We start from the raw sequence: 20,545 nt of genomic DNA on the forward strand, positions 1-20,545 counted from the left end.
CAACAGGTAGCTGGCCCCACTGCAATGACCTTAACATATCACATGGCACACCCTGGCTGCCCCAATTTTATGTAGGATGGCTGGACAAGCAACACGGCTTTCAGGGTGACTGGAAGCTACATTCCAACTATACTGCTTGTGACAAACATCCCGGACAAACCTGATTGAATTCAGCTTAATTCAATAAGGCTTAACTCAAGTATTTTAGGAGTTTGTTGTATTGGAATTGCAAATGTTATGTACTATTGGGGGATTGTATGTATTTCCTTGAGCAAGAGGGATCAGAGCCCTCCAGAAACTAAGAACAGTGGAGGGTGAGGAGACAAATTAACTCAGGCTGTGACACCTCCAGAAAGCTACCACCACCTGGAGACAGAAAGCTACCACCACCTGGAGAGAGGCTCACAATATACTAGTTAAAACTGAATTCTCCAGGGACCAATGGACAAAGAAAGGGGTTTTGGTTAACTAGCTCAAGTTAAAATTGATTCAGGGCCTTCTTTCTGATCCAGCAAATGGACAGGGCCTGTGGTCCAAGATAGCCCCAATCCTTAGGGAAGGGCCAGAAGGTTTTTGGCCCCTGAAGACTCATAAGACAGTACAGAGCTAGTTCTGAGCAAAAGTTGATATGAATTGATGACCATAGGAAAACCGCTGTGTGTGTTTGAAAGACACTAACCAGACACTAACCAATTAACTCTTGTTGGAGTTAGTGGGTGATCTCTGGTTTTTGTTTTTAATATGTTTTCTCCATCACACATTTCATATAAGAATAAAGGTGCTTGCTTAGAAAAAACTGTTGGCAACTACACTGTTATTAGTCTCTGAAGACAAAGCAAAATGCAGATGCTGACCACTTAGGCAGTCTGCCTCACTGGAGGATAGCACATTATAATCAGTGAACTGTGCAGCCTTGAAATACCTCAGACAGGAAATGTATGTCTCCACCCAAGAGAAGTGACAGCTGAGGAGCATAGAGCTTAGAGTGGGTGCTCTTGCTAGACCATGGAGGGGGGGAATACAAGTACAGTTGATCTGAACTGTGACACTGCTTACATGAGTACCAGAAAGTTGGGATTCTGTTGGGCCAGCTGGAGGGAGCTGCCCTGAATGGAGGGAGCTGCCCTGAATGAAGGAAAGACTTGGCCAGCAGACCAAAAGGACATAGCAGCAAAGATTTTTCAGCAGCTGTGATGAAGGGGTGATACAGTTTTAGTGTCACACACAACAATCCACCAATAACCAGCTTCAAACTGACCTTCAAGTGCATTGAACCGATGGATCCCAATTTAGCCTTGAGAGGCAGCTGGCAGGACAACTAGTAGAGAGTGCTTATGACTCTGTTACCCAGACATTAACTTCAGAAGCTTCAAGAAAAAGATTATATATGAGTGATTGGGACACAAGTCCTTGACAGTGCATAGGGAAACCAGAGCTGGATTTGGACCGCTTTCATCAGCCACAAGAGACATGCTGGGGCCTAATTTGGGGCTAACAGGAACGCCCTATATGGTGTAGACGTCTACATCAATACTGTCACCCTGGAACCTCTTGGTGCTAACTGGCACAGGGGACGCACAAGGTTTTACAAGGATCGCCTGGGTCACATATGCACACTTAAATTCACCAAAGGATGCCATGCAAGTTCTCTGTCAAGAAACAGTAGCCCAATGGGTGTTGCAATCATTTCAAAATGTAAGTACAGATATTGTTGAAGGAGATACGTATCTATACTGGAAATTACTTTCTCACCACCTTGGAGTTAAGGCAGGAAACCAAGAGATAACAGGTCTTCAACAGGTTCCTTTCAAGCAGGAAGTATCAGACACTAATCGCTCTGTCTGGTCATTGTGTGTCTCATACAGAGCCAGATGCTGATTAAAAGACTACAAAAATCAAGGAGAGGGAGGCCACAGGAAGAAAACAATCAGCAGAGGGTGTCCTGATCCATCTAAGGATACCAAAGATACCCTGGAAGACTTCACTTAGGAAACAAGCAGACAGTATGGCTTGTCTCATGAAAAAAGGATCACAGCCTGCCTGGCTGAAAAAACACTGGTGAGCAATACTTCATTAGACATAAGAATATCTTAATAAAGTTTATGGTCTAGAATGCATGATATTTTATTTCATATGTAAGCATTTCCTTCCAATACTTCTAGTTGTTATTACTCAAATATTTGTGGTTGGTTAAATAAACTTTTACTTGTTTTCACTATAAACTTACTTAAGTGTTGCGTGTTAAGTGGAGGGGTGATCTGACTGTAACTGGTAAATTGGAGTGTACTGCTCCTTTGGGAGCAAAAAGTCTGTAGAACAGGGGCTGGACACACTCAGATGTTGGAGTATGCCTACTGCCAACCTGAAGACAAAGCAGGGTGTGCAAGACCTAGAGGAGAATGCTTGTGTTGCAGGGAGACAAGGAGCTGACCCATGGCAGGCAGTAACAAGACTTCCTCATGCTAATAGTAGGTGATAGCAAGATACTTCACAACCCTGGGTGCCTCTGAGAAGTGTCACAATTACCCTGCCATACAGAAACAGAAGGGCTGGTCAATTATGTGACCAAAGCCTCACAGCAAGAAGGAAGTCCAGTGGTCAGGTGGGGCACCTGGCATTGGCCACTGTCAGCAGACAGGATACTGGGCTGGATGGACCTTTGGTCTGACCTAGTATGGCCATTCTTATGTTCTTAAAGAGCCAGGAGTGGCCAACCCATTGCTGGTAGAGTGGAGAAGCTGCCACACTAAGAAGAGGGGTTCATGGAATGCAATGATCTTAAAATGGAGCCCTCAGGGCACAGAACCAAGCCTCAGACTAACCATTTGGTCCTGTACCTGACTGGAACTGGTTTAAATTCATGGCAGAAGTGTCCAGGTGCTCCCATAACCTTCAAAAGGAGTGTGGATGGATGCAGTACTGAACACTAGCTCCCAGGTGACTACCCTCCAGCAAGTAAAATTGTTTTACCTCAATACTGTAAGTGGCTAAGAAAAACCTCAGTATCCTTTACATAGGATACATGCTCAAAAGTGTTCATTCAGGCTCACACTACTGAACTATAGGGAGAGACCATTTAAAAGGCTTTTTTCCTCTTTCAGACGTAGTAATGTTGATGCAGTTTTCTGACAGACCACTTCTTAGAAGATCAGCGTTGAAGGAAAAATAAATATGGTTAGTTTGCATAGAGGTTATTAAACACAAATTAGTCCAACTGCCTCTGGCAGCCACACCTCACACTCTCTGCCCTTTATAAAGAGGGCAGGAAAAGTAGCTCCTTTTGTAGGAGGCTATGTGAACTAGCCAGTTGAGTACTGACTAGAAACAAGGACTTTCATATGACTATCTACACTGAGGTAAATGGCAGAAAGAAAAACAAAAAGGTTGTAGGCCACTAGATAGGGTGACCAGATAACTGTGAAAAAATGGGACGGGAGTTGGGAGTAATAGGTGCCTATGTACAAAAAAAAATCCCCAAAAATGGGACATCTGGTCACCCTATCACTAGAGGTTTCACTCAACAAAGACAAAAAAAGCTGACGGAAGAAAGACACTTACCAGCTTACAAGCAGAGGAGTTGCAGCAAACAGAAGTAAACTGCACGATTGCCACTTCAGGGCCGCACCTGTTTGGCAAATTTAAAGGGGCAGTCCCAGAAAGGCATACTGGGGAAAACATTACTGTAAGAGGGCAACCCTGACAAGGGAAACAATAGGGAGCTAGCAGTGACCAAAGGAAGTGCTCCAGGAAAAGGGTTAGTTATTTACTGGTAACTGTTTTTCAAGAATTACTTCTGTGCACTAATATTTGCAACAATGCCTCTGGTGCTGAGCTGCAGAACTCTCTTGGAAAGCAATGTGAGTTGGGAGTATTACACTGAAGTATCACCTAGCTCTAGCTGAGGAGGGGAAGTCCCTCTTCTTCAAAAGACAACTCTGCTAAGTGCCCTAAAATCTGTAGATTTACACCAATTGTTTTGAAATCTGCTATACCTCATGGGAGTAAAGGGTAGGAAAGTGATCCAAATGTGGGGTCATTTGAAGGCTAGTCTACACTAGAAGTGCTACAGAAGTGCAGCTGCTGTAGCGCATCTGGTGAAGATGCCAATGGGATAGAGTTCTCCCATCAGCATAACAACTCCACCTCCACAAGAGGCGGTATCTATTTCAGTGGGAGAAGCTCTCTCCCCAGCATAGCACTGTCCACACGGATACTTAGGTCAATGTAACTTATATTGCTCAGGGATGCACATTATAAGAAATCTGTAAAATTTAGACTAAACACTGGGAAACAAATCCTAACAGAAATAGGCACAGACTCCGTGGGTGCTGGGGGCTGGAGCACCCACGGAAAAAAAATAGTGGGTGCTTAGTACCCATCGGCAGCCAACTCCCTCCCTCCCTCCCTCACCGCCAGTGCCTCCTGCCCACCGACGGACCTGGGGATCAATTCCTCCCCACTCCCTCCCAGCGCCTCCCTCTGCCACGATCAGCTGTTCTGTGGTGTGCAGGAGGCGCTGGGGGGAGGGGTGGAGTTGTCCAGGAAGAGGTGGGGTAGGGTGGAGGATTGGGGAAGGGGTGGAGTGGTGGCGGGGCCTGGGCCAGAGTGGGGGTTGAGCACCCCTGAAGCAAGGAGGAAGCTGGCACTTGTTCTGACAGATAAATTGGGCTATGAAATAGTATACCAAAAGAAGAGTTGGAAGCCTCATTACTTGAGACATTTAAATGGACAAAATTATCTTCTGTAGAGAACAATCCTGCATCAGCAGAAAGATGACCCAGATGTTTTAATGGGGCTCTTCTACCTCGAATTTCTACGAATATAGGAGTTTAAACTACATCATGCACACCAATAGTAAAACATTAAAAAGACCAACCCAGCCACAACAGTCATTTTAAGCAGCTGCATTTTGAAGCCCTCTTTAGGAAAAGTATGCAAAAACTTTAATTTTGGTTTATGTCTGCTGCTGCATCATAAATTAGTTCTTTCTTGAGGCTGCAGCAGCAGCCAAAAGTTACAATGGATAACCCCTGCCTCAATCCCCTCAATGAAAAGGGATGCAAAGCAGTTGACACGGCTGCCACTTTGAAGCAACAGCATCTCTATTCTTTCATGCACACCTTCTTCCAGCTGCTGGTGCTCTGACCTTCCTGGCCATTTTATCTAGGTAGCCTAGAGATAAAATATTTAGCTGCATGGAGATAGGAATTTTGAAATAACCATTCTTTTGCACAACAACACTTAGGACAAAAGTAATTTCTGCCTCCCATTACTACTTTCAGTAGCGTCTGATCTGATTGGTGAACCTCTGTTAAAATAAATACAGCAATAAAACTTTTCACCTTCTGGCAGAAATTAAGAGCGTGGCTACTTTGCCTGCACATTTTAAACGACCACATACTGTGCTTGTTCAGTTTATGTAGTCAACAAACTCCAGAATATGCTTGTATTAAAAAAAAAAATCTAAGAAAATAATTCTTTGCCATCTGATTTGTATGCTGGAAATTTAATTCTGTGGAATAGGGATAGAGAATCCCCAAGGGAAATAAGCCCTGGTCTACACTAGGTGTTGAGGTCCAATTTAGCAGCGTTAAATCGATGTAACCCTGCACCCGTCCACAAGACGAAGCCCTTTTTTTCGACTTAAAGGGCTCTTAAAATCGATTTCGTTACTCCACCCCCAACAAGGGGATTAGCGCTGAAATCGGTTTTGCTGGTTCGAATTTGGGGTACTGTGGACGCAATTAGATGGTATTGGCCTCCGGGAGCTATCCCAGAGTGCTCCATTGTGATCGCTCTGGACAGCACTCTCAACTCAGATGTACTGATGAGATAGACAGGAAAAGACCCGCGAACTTTTGAATTTCAATTTCCTGTTTGGCCAGTGTGGCAAGCTGCAGGTGACCATGCCGAGCTCATCAGCAGAGGTGACCATGATGGAGTCCCAGAATCACAAAAGAGCTCCAGCATGGACCGAACGGGAGGTACGGGATCTGATCGCTGTATGGGGAGAGGAATCCGTGCTATCAGAACTACGTTCCAGTTTTCGAAATGCCAAAACATTTGTGAAAATCTCCCAGGGCATGAAGGACAGAGGCCATAACAGGGACCCGAAGCAGTGCAGCATGAAACTTAAGGAGCTGAGGCAAGCCTACCAGAAAACCAAAGAGGCGAACGGCCGCTCCGGGTCAGAGCCCCAAACATGCCGCTTCTATGATAAGCTGCATGCCCTTTTAGGGGGTTCAGCCACCACTACCCCAGCCGTGTTGTTTGACTCCTTCAATGGAGACGGAGGCAACACAATAGCAGGTTTTGGGGACAAGGAAGACGATGATGAGGAGGCTGTAGATAGCTCGCAGCAAACAAGCAGAGAAACCGGTTTTCCCGACAGCCAAGAGCTATTTCTCACCCTGGACCTGGAGCCAGTACCCCCCAAACCCACCCAAGGCTGCCTCCCGGACCCGCCAGGCAGAGAAGGGACCTCTGGTGAGTGTACCTTTTAAAATACTATACAAGGTTTAAAAGCCAGCATGTTTAATGATTAATTTGCCCTGGCATTCGTGGCTCTCCTGGATATACTCCCAAAGCCTTTGCAAAAGGTTTCTGGGGAGATCAGCCTTATTCCATCCACCATGGTAGGACACTTTACCACTCCAGCCCAGTAGCACGTACTCGGGAATCATTGTAGAACAAAGCATTGCAGTGTATATTTGCTGGCATTCAAACAACATCCGTTCTTTATCTCTCTGTATTATCCCTCAGGAGAGGGATATCATTCACGGTCATCTGGTTGAAATAGGGTGCTTTTCTTAAGGGGACATTCAGAGGTGCCCGTTCCTGCTGGGCTGTTTGCCTGTGGCTGAACAGAAATGTTCCCCACTGTTAGCCACGCTGTGGGGGGAGGCAAAATGCGACCTTGTAACAAAAGCACATGTGCTATGTATGTAATGCTAACAGCAAGGTTTACCATGAAAGAGTGTACCCTTTGTTCTATAAAACGTGTCTTTTCAAATACCACTGACCCTTTTTTTTTTCCTCCACCAGCTGCATGTGTTTCAAGGATCATAGGATCTTCTCCTTCCCAGAGGCTAGCGAAGATTAGAAGGCGAAAAAAACGCACTTGCGATGAAATGTTCTCTGAGCTCATGCTGTTCTCCCACACTGACAGAGCACAGACGAATGCATGGAGGCAGACAAAATCGGAGTGCAGGAAAGCACAAAATGACCGGGAGGAGAGGTGGCAGGCTGAAGAGAGTAAGTGGCAGGCTGAAGAGAGGGCTGAAGCTGAAAGGTGGCGGCAGCGCGATGAGAGGAGGCAGGATTCAATGCTGAGGCTGCTGGAGGATCAAACTAATATGCTCCAGCATATGGTTGAGCTGCAGGAAAGGCAGCAGGAGCACAGACCGCCGCTACAGCCCCTGTGTAACCAACCACCCTCCTCCCCAAGTTCATAGCCTCCTCACCCAGACACCCAAGAACGCGGTGGGGGGCCTCTGGCCACCCAGCCACTCCACTCCAGAGGATTGTCCAAGTAACAGAAGGCTGGCATTCAATAAGTTTTAAACTTTTAAAGTGCTGTGTGGCCTTATCCTTCCCTCCTGGGCTACCTTGGTAATTATCCCCCTATTTTTGTGATGAATTAACAAAGAATGCATGAATGTAAGCAACAATGACTTTATTGCCTCTGCAAGTGGTGATCGAAGGGAGGTGGGGAGGGTGGTTAGCTTACAGGGAAGTAGAGTGAACTAAGGGGCGGGGGGGTTCATCAAGGAGAAACAAACAGAACTTTCACACTGTAGCCTGGCCAGTCATGAAACTGGTTTTCAAAGCTTCTCTGATGTGCACTGCACCCTCCTGTGCTCTTCTAACTACCCTGGTGTCTGGCTGTGCGTAACCAGCAGCCAGGCGATTTGCCTCAACCTCACACCCCGCCATAAATGTCTCCCCCTTACTCTCACAGATATTGTGGAGTGCACAGCAAGCAGTAATAACAGTGGGAATATTGGTTTCGCTGAGGTCTAACCGAGTCAGTAAACTGCGCCAGTGCGCTTTTAAACGTCCAAATGCACATCCTACCACCATTCTGCACTTGCTCATCCTGTAATTGAACAGCTCCTGACTACTCTCCAGGCTGCCTATGTATGGTTTCATGAACCATGGCATTAAGGGGTAGGCTGGGTCCCCAAAGATAACTATAGGCATTTCAACATCCCCAACCGTTATTTTCTGGTCTGGGAAGAAAGTCCCTTCCTGCAGCTTTTGAAACAGACCAGAGTTCCTGAAGATGCGAGCGTCATCTACCTTTCCCGGCCATCCCACATTGATGTTGGTGAAACGTCCCTTGTGATCCACAAGTGTTTGCAGCACTATTGAAAAGTACCCCTTGCAGTTTATGTACTCGCTGGCTTGGTGCTCCGGTGCCAAGATAGGGGTATGGGTTCCGTCTATGGCCCCACCACAGTTAGGGAATCCCATTGCAGCAAAGCCATCCACTATGACCTGCACATTTCCCAGGGTCACTACCCTTGATATCAGCAGATCTTTGATTGCATTGGTTAGTTGCATCACAGCAGCCTCCACAGTAGATTTGCCAACTCCAAATGGATTCCTGACTGACCAGTAGCTGTCTGGTATTGCAAGCTTCCACAGGGCTATTGCCACTCGCTTCTCAACTGTGAGGGCTGCTCTCATCTTGGTATTCTTGCGCCTCAGGGCAGGGGAAAGCAAGTCAAAGTTCCATGAAAGTACCCTTACGCATGCGAAAGTTTCGCAGCCACTGGGAATCGTCCCAGACCTGCAACACTATGCGGTCCCACCAGCCTGTGCTTGTTTCCTGGGCCCAGAATTGGCGTTCCACCGCATGAGCCTGCCCCATTAGCACCATGATGCCCACATTGCCAGGGCACGTGCTTTGAGAGAAGTCTGTGTCCATGTCCTCATCACTCTCGTAACCGCACTGACGTCGCCTACTCGCCCTTTGCCAGGTTCTGGTGCTGCATATACTGCTGGATAATGCGTGTGGTGTTTAATGTGCTCCTAATTGCCAAAGTGATCTGAGTGGGCTCCAGGCTTGCCGTGTTATGGTGTCTGCACAGAAAAAAGGCGAGGAACGATTGTCTGCTGTTGCCCTGACGGAGGGAGGGGCAACTGACGACATGGCTTACAGGGTTGGCTTACAGGGAATTAAAATCAACAAAGGGGGTGGCTTTGCGAGAAACTGAATGGCCACCTCAAGGATAGAACTCAAAATCTCAAGAACAGAACTCAAAACTGGGTTTAACAGACCATTGATTTCACAGAGGGAGGGAGGAGAAAATGAATACAAAACAAATCTGGTCTATTTCTTGTTTTGAGCCACTTCATCTATCTTTATACATCTTGCTGGCAGCAGACTGTGCAATACTACCGCTAGCCATTGTCACCTTCTGGGTGCTCAGCAGAAGATGGTACAGTCTGACTGCTGGCCATCATCTTCTGCTGGCTGCAGATTAAAAGACTCAATCGCCATGAGATGAAACAAGGGAAATGACCTGGCTGAGTCACTCCCATGTTTGCCCAGGCGCCCGGTTAAAAGAGCACTGCACTGTCTGCTGCCAAAAGGCAATAAACTGCTGCTGTGTAGCAATGCAGTACCTCGTCCGCCAGCACCCAGGAGACATACGGTGACTGTTAGCTGAGCGGGCTCCATGCTTGCCGTGGTATGGCATCTGCACAGGTAACTCAAGAAAAAAGGCGCAAAACGATCGTCTGCCCTTGCTCTTACGGAGGGAGGGAGGGAGGGAACGGGGGCCTGACGATATGTACCCAGAACCACCCACGACAATGTTTTAGCCCCATCAGGCACTGGGATTTCTACCCAGATTTCAAATGGGCGGTGGAGACTGCGGGAACTGTGGGATAGCTATCCACAGTGCAAAGCTCCAGAAGTCGACGGTTGCCTCAGTACTGCGGACACAGTCCGCCGACTACATGCACTTAGAGCATTTGTGTGGGGACACACACACTCAACTGTATAAAAATGCTTTCTACAAAACTGACTTCTATAAATTCGACTTAATTTCGTAGTGTAGACATACTCTAAGTGTGTTTTCACAATTCCTCAGTAATAGGGCTGAAGCTGTAAGTCTGGTTTATCAACAAAACAAAGATCTAGAAAGCCTTCACTCTGCCTCTGTATTGGATTTCTCACAACAGCCCGCATTTCTTGTAATTTGGAAGCAGAGAAATAAATTTTTTAAAAGTTGGTCCTCCTTTTAATGTGTTGTGTTCTATTTAATGGTCTTTTTGACCTCTAGATGCGCTCAAATATTAGAAGTGCTTATTAAAAAGCTGACTGGACATGCAACTTCAATATTTGCTCTGTTCCTAACACATACACCTGAATTCCACTTCCACAGCTGGCCCCAACCACAAATGCTACATATAAAAAAGGAAAACAAATTTAGGCCTTATCTAGGCTATTCCTATACTAGCAAATCCTTTCAGTGGGAAGACAGCTTACATCTGTAACAGAGTTCTTATACCAGCTCCATGAAGTACATAAACTTCACCAGCAAAAGCAATTTTTTGCTGGTATAACTGTCTACAGAAGGGCTTTTGCTGGCATAGCTAAGTCAGTTTGGGATATCATTTTTTTCCACCTTCTAACTGCATAGCTATGCCAGCAAAACTTAAGTGTAGACCAAGCCTTAATATGGAAAACATTCAATTTATTTATTGCCCTGTGACATGCCCTGTGACTGAAGTGTGTACCCACCTCTTGGACACACATCACGTACTTGGTAAGCCTTCCATCTACAAGTCTACTTTTTTAAACTTACAAAAGCAAACACGCCTGCTTATTGAAAGTTGTCAGAGTGACCGGCCCTTGAAAGAAAGGGAGCAGAGTCCAGTGCATCGGGTCTGATTACCTGTTGCCCAGCTGGGTTTAAGGGAAGGCACTTGAGCCTTACATGGGGGAGACAGACAGTGGTGGGTTGGGGGCAGATGTCTGCCAACACTTCAGGGAGTAAGAAGGCTCCTGTAGAGCCCTAAGATGGCAGGTAGAAGATGCCAGCAAAGAAGGGCTGTGGAGAAGGCTGACCAATAGGGAACAGGTGCTGGGAGAGCAGAAGATAGACCCTCAGGCAGAAAGGGCTATGCCCAGCTTGGAACTGGAACAGAAGAGTGTTTGAACTCTGAAGGGAAGACAGACCATTAAAAAGGACAGGCTGTGCCCAGATTGTGACTGGGGTGAAAAATGAAATCTTAAAGACTTTAAGGGAAGAGGGACTAGGCACAGCCGAAACTGGGATGAAGACTTTATAAAAAGTTTTCTTTCGAAAGACTTGGTGCAGGACTTAATAAATTGGACCCTAGAAGGGGAAATGTTTTGGATATCTGTATCGTGTGGACTTTTTAAGAAAGCCTGAGTTAAGGGGAAATTTGAGGCAGGCCTCAGAAGAGCCAGACTTGTCCAGCTGAGGCCACCACAGGTCAGATGAGTCATTTGCTAGAAGCTAAAGGCAGTTTCCACTTCAATCAATGAAGTAATCCAGGCAGTGATTAATTCTGTTTAAAATTTAATATAAAACCCTAAGTCAATGAACTATCATCAAAATTAGTCCTGAATATTTCTTGTACGTCAGAATATATTTAGAAGTGGTGTATTCTTATGAACAGATTGTGTCTTCCTACCCTAGTTCTCAGCACAGCATAGAGGCCTCAAGTTAGGGCTTGTCTACACAGCAAGCTACTGCATAGCAAACCAGAGTGTGAACCTACAGCACATCAGTTTGCCATGAAGTAATATCCCACGTGGGAAATGTTACAGAGCACTGAAAGTCCTGGAGTGTGCCTTGACATACTACAGTTCTTTGTACATAGGTATGTACAAAGTAAATTGGTTCTAGATTGTTTTTAGATCAGTGAAGGTCCCCATGTATTACGAACATAATCACGGTCTATGGATTTATGACCCTCATCCGCAGTTATCAAATTCACCAAGCATAGCGATTATCAGCGACTGGATAGCCCAGATTACACAAGAGGAGGGTGTGGGTCACTTTACAAGGATTTAACGTCATAGGATTTATTTATCATGCTGCTAAATTATTATTCCAGTAAAATCTCTTCTAAAAGATTGCTACTGGTAGGTCTGATTCATTTGCCCCATATAAAGTTTTCAAATGACAGTCATGTGCCACAAACATCAGTTATTATTACAGTAACATTTGTTTGAAAACCAGGCAAAAGCATTCTGTATGAGATGAGAGGAAAAACTCACTTACCTGCACTGCCGAGCTGTTTATAAAACCTGTACTCTAAATGAAGCTGAGGGGCACGGGATTTTATTGGTTCCTGCAAACCAGAGAGTGAGAAAATAATGGTCAAATTTAAATAAAATGGGTTCTATGGAAATTTTTAAATTTTACGCCAACCCATTGCCACCCAGACAGTTAAACTACAGCATGTAATAGTCAAAACACAAGAACCGACTACTAGTGGTCATCTAAATGAATGGATAAAAAACCCAGAAGCTGCTATGAGAACATTATATCACTTACTATGAAGAACTTCTCTAATTTTAGACAATTCACCTTTTTAAATATCTGAAGTGCCGGGCAGGGAGGGGGGCAGGGGGACTTCCTATTTAAAGATGTTCCTGATCGTGAGCAGCAATTTTATATAAGCATTGCTCAACAAAGCTTTAAATTATTTAAAAAACAACCATGGCCTCGTAAGCATATTCTCTGGATGAAATGACACCAGAGGTTTACAAGCCGCAGCCAGTGGATCACTGGTAGTCCACAGGGACTTTTTGGTGATCACTAACGAGTTTTTGAAGATCATTCAAAACCACAGTTATTTTGCTCTTTTAATCAGTACCTTAATTGTGTAAGCATATTACCTTGTTCTGAGCAAAAACTGTAAACTGCATGTATAACATAAAAATGCCTCATACTGGATCCTTCCACTTTGAATCATTTAAATATCCCAAAGTGAATAAATTAAAATATTCAACCATCTTTGATATTTAAAATTTAGTTCTCTTGTTGGTTTACAAAATATAAAATTAAGCATCTTATATGCTTCCAGTGCAAACTGTACCTCAAATTAATAACTTCACAGCCAATGTTTTCTCAGCTAGTCCATCCCCATGTTACATAAAATAAAGCTAGCTTTACTTGCAGAGTATTAAAAAAAACACCACCAAGAAAGATTAACACCTATATAACTACCAAGATAGATATCTTTTGTTAAATGAGGAGGCATGAGGAACTTAATCACCCATCTGAACAGGGTGGATAAAAATCAATTATTTTTTTTAAATAAAAAAAATCAGATTTTTTTATTTAAAATCAGATCTTTTTGATAAAATGCTTTTTGAGGGAAAAACCTATCTAAAGATAGATTATAGCTCAAAGGTACCTCATCATGGAATGGAGATTATAAATCCTAATTTATTGTATGAGACAATATACTCACGAAATATTTAAGAAAAATTTTGTAAATGAGTTTCAATACTTCATGGATTACGGACCCAATCTTATCGGGTTCCAGAGGCTTCTCTATAGATTATTTAGGTTAATCTTTCTATCAACTCAGTTGGATTCAATGCTCAGTCTAGAAGATACCATCAGAGATGCTTAGTTTTGCAGTTCTCAAACTGGATTTGTGTCTCCAGAGATAACATGCTTGTTAACAGCAAAAATGTTTTGAAAGAAAGAAAGAAAGGTGAGAAAGAAAGAAAGAAAGGTAAGAAAGGTAAGAAAGAAAGAAAGGTGAGAAATAACAGACATCAACCCTATTGTCCCTCTGAAAATTTGTGTACACAGAGTCAATCCCTTACCTCTCTCTAAAAATGAAAAGTTTCAAAATAGAAGATTGCTGGGGGCAGATTAGATCTGAAAAAGGAGAAAAAGTCTGGAGACAAATGTAAGAAGGGAGAGATAGGCAGTGGAAACAAACGTGAAACTGTTTGAGCAGCATATTCCAGAAGTCTTGAGGTCTTTCTGAGTGTAGCCTTCATTGATTTGAGATCTACCATACCATTCTCTCGATAGAAGGGAAAACCTATAATGGCAGCAGGTCGTAAAAGAGACCCAGTTTGGGAACATTTTAATGAAGTTCCTCTACCTGTGGGTAAGACAGGCATGCGTGCAAAATGTAAACAGTTCAAAAAAGAAATGCAAGGCCTGGTTTTCCAAATGAAACATCATCATGAGAAGTGTTCCCTCTCAGGAGGAAGCTGTTGAAGACGAAGGGAACATGTCTGAACATGCAGGATCTACCTTCAGGTTGGTAAACTTTTTTTTTCATTTCATCCTTCTTTCTTAAGGACTGCCTGTCTTCCTTCTGGACTATTCTTGAATTCTCACGTTTGAGCAAAAAATATAGTTATTACTCTATGGTATCATTTTAGATAAAGTTGTGATAAAAATTAAATAGCTGAAATTGGCAGATCTTCCTTTTACAATTTCACCTTTAAAGTAGTACCGAGTGTCAGTGAATGCAATGAGTAATACTAAATGAGCAGTATGGTAATAATTAAATAACTGCATTGACTTATTTTGTTTAGGAGAATCCATCCTCTACATACAGGATTCTGAAGACTATCCACCTTTAAGATCACCATCATTTTCTATAGTTTCAGAGTTATCTGGCAATTATAGTGTTTCGGTCACAACACGTATGTCACATAGCTATAGTATATCACCTGCAGCAAAAAGAAATCACCATCCAGAAACAACCATAGATAAGTTTGTGATAAGAACCAGCAGATTACAAAAAGAGGTAATTGATGAAAAAATTGCTCAGCTTGTTTATGCAATAAACTCTCCTTTCCGTATAATTGAGAACCCACACTTCATCATCATGGTTCAGTCATTAAGACCAGGATACAGTCCACCCAACAGAGCCGATATAGCAGGCAAATTGCTGGATAACGTGTATGAAAGCGAAATTGAGCAGAAGTACAAAAGGTCTAGAGGGTAAAATTGTTAACCAGAGTCTTGATGGGTAGAGCAATGTCCACAATGATCCTGTGCCTGTGCGACAACAAGAAGGGAATGTCTTCCTTACAGAAACAATTGATACATCAGGAAATGCACACACAGCAGAATACCTCCAAGAAGTAGCAGTAAAAGCTATTACAAACTGTGGGGAAAAAAATCAAAATGTCTAGTATGCAGCTTGGTCACAGACAATGCTGTAAATGTATCCAAGATGAGACAAAATTATTTAGGAGAGGGTGAAGAGAGTTCCAAGCTAATAATATACGCTTGAGGTGCTCATTTGATGTGCCTCCTAGTCAAAAACTTCAGTGTTCCAGAAATAAAGGCTCATGTTGTTGAAATTTCAAAATACTTCCGTAACAACCACTTTGCAGCAGCTGCTTTGAAAAAAGTGGGAGGAACCAAGCTAACTCTCACACAAGACGTGTGTGATGGAATCAGTAGTGAACTGTTTTAGGCACTATATCAAGAACTGGCCTAATCTGATGACAGTTGGTAAACAAAATTGTGAAAAAATAGATAGCACTGTCACAGCCAAAGTTCTCAACATTGGGTTTAAGAGAAATGTTGAACGCATGCTGAATATCCTGATGCCTATTTCTATAGCCTTGAACAAAATGCATGGAAATAGCTGTTTTATTGCTAACACTTGAAATTTTGAAGGAACTGAGTGAGATCTTAAAAAGAGACATATGCAACGACAGAGTTAAATTACAAACATTTAAAAAAACGAATGGGACAAGCACTATCTCTAGCTCATTTTCTTGCAAATATTCTCAATACTCAGTATCAGGGTCAAATCTTAACTGCTGAAGAAGAGGAGTAGGCTATGACATGAACATCCAGCAATCATCCCTCCATAATGCCAACTATAATAAACTTCAGAGCTAAGGGTGAACCATTCAAGAAATATATGTTTGCTGATGATGTTTTAAAGAAAGTCACACCAGTGAATTGGTGGAAGTCACTTAAGCACTTGGATTCAGAGACTGTTGAAGTGATCATCTCACTTTTAACAGCAGTAGCTTCTTCTGTGGGTGTAGAAAGAATATTTTCTTCCTTTGGACTAATTCATTCCAAATTAAGAAATCGTTTGGGACCTGAAAAAGCAGGAAAGTTTGTTTTTCTTTTCCAGATTATGAAGAAACAGGAAAATGAAGGTGAAGATGACTGAGTTAGCTGCACAAGCCAATATTTTAAGTTTCTCAGGTTGACCTGGCTGACATAGTAGATTTAATTTTTGTTTTTTTAAAAAATATTTCATTTAACTATTTTAGTTAACAATTTTAACAAAAACAAACCTGATTTTAAAAAAAAAGTAATGTTTAAAGTAAATTCAAAAATTCATATGCTTGTTTCATAGAATCATAGAATATCAGGCTTGGAAGTGACCTTAGGAGGTCATCTAGTCCAACCCCCTGCTCAAAGCAGGACCAATCCCCAACTAAATCATCCCAGCCAGGGCTTTGTCAAACCTGACCTTAAAAACCTCTAAGGAAGGAGATTCCACCACCTCCCTAGGTAACACATTCCAGTGCTTCAAGACCCTCCTATTCAAAAAATTTTTTCCGCATATCCAACCTAAACCTCCCCCTCTGCATCTTGAGACCATTACTCCTCGTTCTGTCATCTGCTACCACTGAGAACAGTCTAGAGTCATCCTCTTTGGAACCCCCTTTCAGGTAGTTGAAAGCAGCTATCAAATCCCCCCTCATTCTTCTTTTGTGCAGACTAAATAATCCCAGTTCCCTCAGCCTCCCCTCATAAGTCATGTGCTCCAGCCCCCTAATCATTTTTGTTGCCCTTCACTGGACTCTTTCCCAATTTTCCACATCCTTCTTGTAGTGTGGGGCCCAAAACTGGATACAGTACTCCAGGTGAGGCCTCACCAATGCCGAATAGAGGGGAATGATCACATCCCTCGATCTGCTGGCGATGACCCTACTTATACAGCCCAAAATGCCGTTAGCCTTCTTTGCAACAAGGGCACACTGACTCTCATACAGCTTCTCGTTCACTGTAACCCCTAGGTCCTTTTCTGCAGAACTGCTGCCTAGCCGCTTGGTCCCTAGTCTGTAGCAGTGCATGGGATTCTTCCATCCTAAGTGCAGGACTCTGCACGTGTCCTTGTTGAACCTTATCAGATTTCTTTTGGCCCAATCCTCTAATTTGTCAAGGTTCCTCTGTATCCTATCCCTACCCTCCAGCTTATCTATCACTCCTCCCAGTTTAGTGTCATCTGCAAACTTGCTGAGGGTGAAATCCACGCCATCCTCCAGATCATTAATGAAGATATTGAAGAAAACCGGCCCCAGGACCAACCCATGGGGTACTCTGCTTGATACCAGCTGCCAACTAGACATGGAGCCATTGACCACTACCCATTGAGCCTGACAATCTAGCCAGCTTTCTATCCACCTTATAGTCCATTCATCCAGCCCATACTTCTTTAACTTGCTGGCAAGAATACCGTGGGAGAACGTATCAAAAGCTTTGCTAAAGTCAAGGAATAATATGTCCACTACTTTCCCCTCATCCACAGAGCCAGTTATCTCGTCATAGAAGGCAATTAGGTTAGTCAGGCATGACTTGCCCTTGGTGAATCCATGCTGACTGTTCCTGATCACTTTCCTCTCCTCAAAGTGCTTCAGAATTGATTTCTTGAGGACCTGCTCCATGATTTTTCCAGGGACTGAGATGAGGCCAACTGGCCCGTAGTTCCCCGGATCCTCCTCCTTCCCTTTTTTAAAGAGGGGCTCTACATTAGCCTTTTTCCAGTCATCCGGGACCTCCCCCGATCGCCGTAAGTTTTCAAAGATAATGGCCAATGGCTCTGCAATCAATGCCAACTCCTTTAGCACCCTCGGATGCAGCACATCCGGCCCCATGGACTTGTGCTCGTCCAGCTTTTCTAAAATAGTCCTGAACCACTTCTTTCTCCACAGAGGGCTGGTCACCTCCTCCCCATATTGTGCTGCCCACTGCAGTAGTCTGGGAGATGACCTTGTCTGTGAAGACAGAGGCAAAAAAAGCATTGAGTACATTAGCTTTTTCCATATCCTCTGTTACTAGGTTGCCTCCCTCATTCAGTAAGGGGCTCACTCTTTCCTTTTGTTGAAATTGAAGAAAAAAATCCAGAATACATAATGTAGTTGTTTTAGTTAAATGAAACAATTTAAATGTCTGTCTGGTGATGTTCTCCTCCTAATACAGCATGGCAAGAAAATCTTCCAAATATTAATGAGTAACCTGTTGAATTGGAGATAGTTCACCTCCCACTGACCTTATAAATATCTGCTTCAATTACCTTTGGTAAATGAAATAACCCATCATTCATTTTCTGATATAGCTGTAAAACTAATCTGAAAAGTTTTCAAAATAAATCACTTTAAAAATGTATAGTGTGTACCTTCTAAAAATGAAACCTACATATATCTCTGAGTTGTGAATAATATGTATTAAAGTTATAACAACCAACAAGAATGCACTTATGTAGAAATCCATGATTCAATCAAGTCTTCCTGACTAGTGATTTAAATCAAATCCATCCTACATCTGAAAACCAATGACTGAATATGGTACAGCTATTAGTGCATTAATCTATTGCTCATACCCAGTGTTGACACTGCAGTAATAATGAAAGTGGAGAGGGATCCTATGGCCATGGTAGGATTGTTAATGGGGCAAGGGCCTCCAAGAAAGAAGATTAATACAGAACACAAAGAATCCCAGCAGGTACAGGGGAGATGGAAAGAGGTGACATATTCCTTATATATGGAAAAAAAGCTAGCATTTCCTACTCTCAACTTTTTTTTTTTTTTTAAACAGGTTCATAACTTGACAAGGAATCCAATAAGACAAAGATCTACCTAATCTGCTTCTGAAATTCAGTTTTAAAAGTATGGGAAAGTTAAATCAACCTAGACCTTAGCAGAAGTTTGCCTGTAAAGAAACCAGTTGCTATCTATAAGTGACTTTAATGTTGATTAAAAGATACTAAACTGCAGCCCCAGTGAGTTAAGACTTCTAGGCATCCACAGAAGGTATTGAATGCAGGCAATAGTTGTACAGGTTTTCCCCACACTGATGCAATATGCTGAGCTCTGACTGGAAGGGCAGACCTGAGCAGATAATTCAGTCTCTTGTCTCATTTTCAAACCATGTCCTGTCCTGCAAGTTTTCTAGGCCCCAATGTCCAAAGACTTCCATTGAGTAAGAACTACAGGTTAAGGCCTCCCCTTCAATTAGTAGAAAGATCTTGATTGGAACTTGAACTGCCTACAAGCTGTTCAAACCCCAGTCAAGCCTCTTTGTTCTCTGGCAGAAAAGACCTGCTTTGGGCTGAAATCTCTATTGCTCAAATATCCAGAGATTAATCCATGATTAAATGTCTAGAAAGAGACAGCTGGAATACCATCATCAAGGCTATTCAGTCCATGCATGGAATTGAAATAGGCTACTGCTTTGCTACATAAGCCCCTCATTTTCAAGTTGGAATCCGGTTGTGTGACAGAACTGGATGAGAAATCTATCCATCCAGTAGACCCACTAACCAGACTACCTCCTTTAAGTGGTGGAAGTAAATTCTGTGGCAAAGAGTGTTTATGCAGAGAGGAATGGGGAAGGATGTTGTCAACTGGCAGAAAAGAGGCAAGAAGAAAAAACTCAGAAGATGCACGACAATATCTACAAAGATTCTTAGTTTTGCCAATCCAACACCCACAAAGGTAACTCTCCACAGATTAGATCAGGGAATGCTGGCTTTTATTTATCAGAGATACTACCATGATTCCTAAATTTGCCTCCCATTTAGATTTAAGAGGAATTCTAAGATTCCCTTACAGGGGGCTCTGGAGGGATAAAAAAAAAAAAATACAGGTAAAACTGCAGCACTGACTCTCGGATTCCAGAGAGGATCCCAAGAACAGTCAGAATAGTAGGAGATTTTGCACAGAATTCTCTCCTTTGACTTGACCCCAATGATGCACACAAAAAGAAAAGATGGTTCCCCTAAAGCAAACTTCTTGAGAAGAATATGCTGATCACACAGCTATTTTATTTTCCTGTCAACCTTCAAGTTATTTTCAAGGACAGAAAAGTCTCTTAGGACTTTAGCTCAGCTGAGTCATTGCCAAAGAAAATTTTAAAAAGAAAGCCTTGTAGAAGCCTCTGCTAGTGAGTGAGACAGAACTACGTGTAATAATTTTCAGTCTAAGAGTCCTTTGTATATTACTGGCTTCTTTCCATGAAGGGAATTATTTATACCATTGCTAAACAATCTTCATAAAACCTGCTTAGTGCAGAAAACAAAAGCACAGAACAGCTGGATTTCTGTTTTTGTTAAAGCTGCAAGAGCCTATTTCATGTACACTCTTCAAATGAATGAGTTTACAAATTGGATCTTTATTGTACAGTATGATCTGAGGAGCCCACAAGACCTAATTCTGGTTCTGGCAGACTCCCCAGGTAGACTGGGAACACCAGCCACATCAACTTTTTAAAAGCATCAGGTGCACTTAATTTCTATGTGCAGTGAACGGAGTGTGTTA

The 20,545-nt window shown here is 43.0% G+C and overlaps 1 protein-coding gene across 8 annotated transcripts in view; it reads right to left on the reverse strand.

Moving 5' to 3' along the window:
• Positions 1-20,545, reverse strand: part of CSNK1G1 (casein kinase 1 gamma 1) — a 251,007-nt gene that overhangs the window by 112,626 nt on the left and 117,836 nt on the right. For 7 of the 8 annotated variants that reach the window (XR_006274914.1, XR_006274913.1, XM_038418853.2 and 4 more), the window contains exon 4: positions 12,270-12,339. The exons of the other annotated variant lie outside the window; for it this stretch is intronic. Coding sequence is in view for 5 of the 7 variants with exons in the window: in XM_038418853.2 (XP_038274781.1) it covers positions 12,270-12,339 (70 nt within the window). In the remaining 2 variants the exon portion in view is untranslated. The remainder of the gene's footprint in view (positions 1-12,269; positions 12,340-20,545) is intronic. 8 annotated transcript variants of the gene reach the window in all.

The sequence above is a fragment of the Dermochelys coriacea genome, chromosome 10 (assembly GCF_009764565.3).
Source record: "Dermochelys coriacea isolate rDerCor1 chromosome 10, rDerCor1.pri.v4, whole genome shotgun sequence".
Classification (NCBI taxonomy): domain Eukaryota; kingdom Metazoa; phylum Chordata; order Testudines; family Dermochelyidae; genus Dermochelys; species Dermochelys coriacea.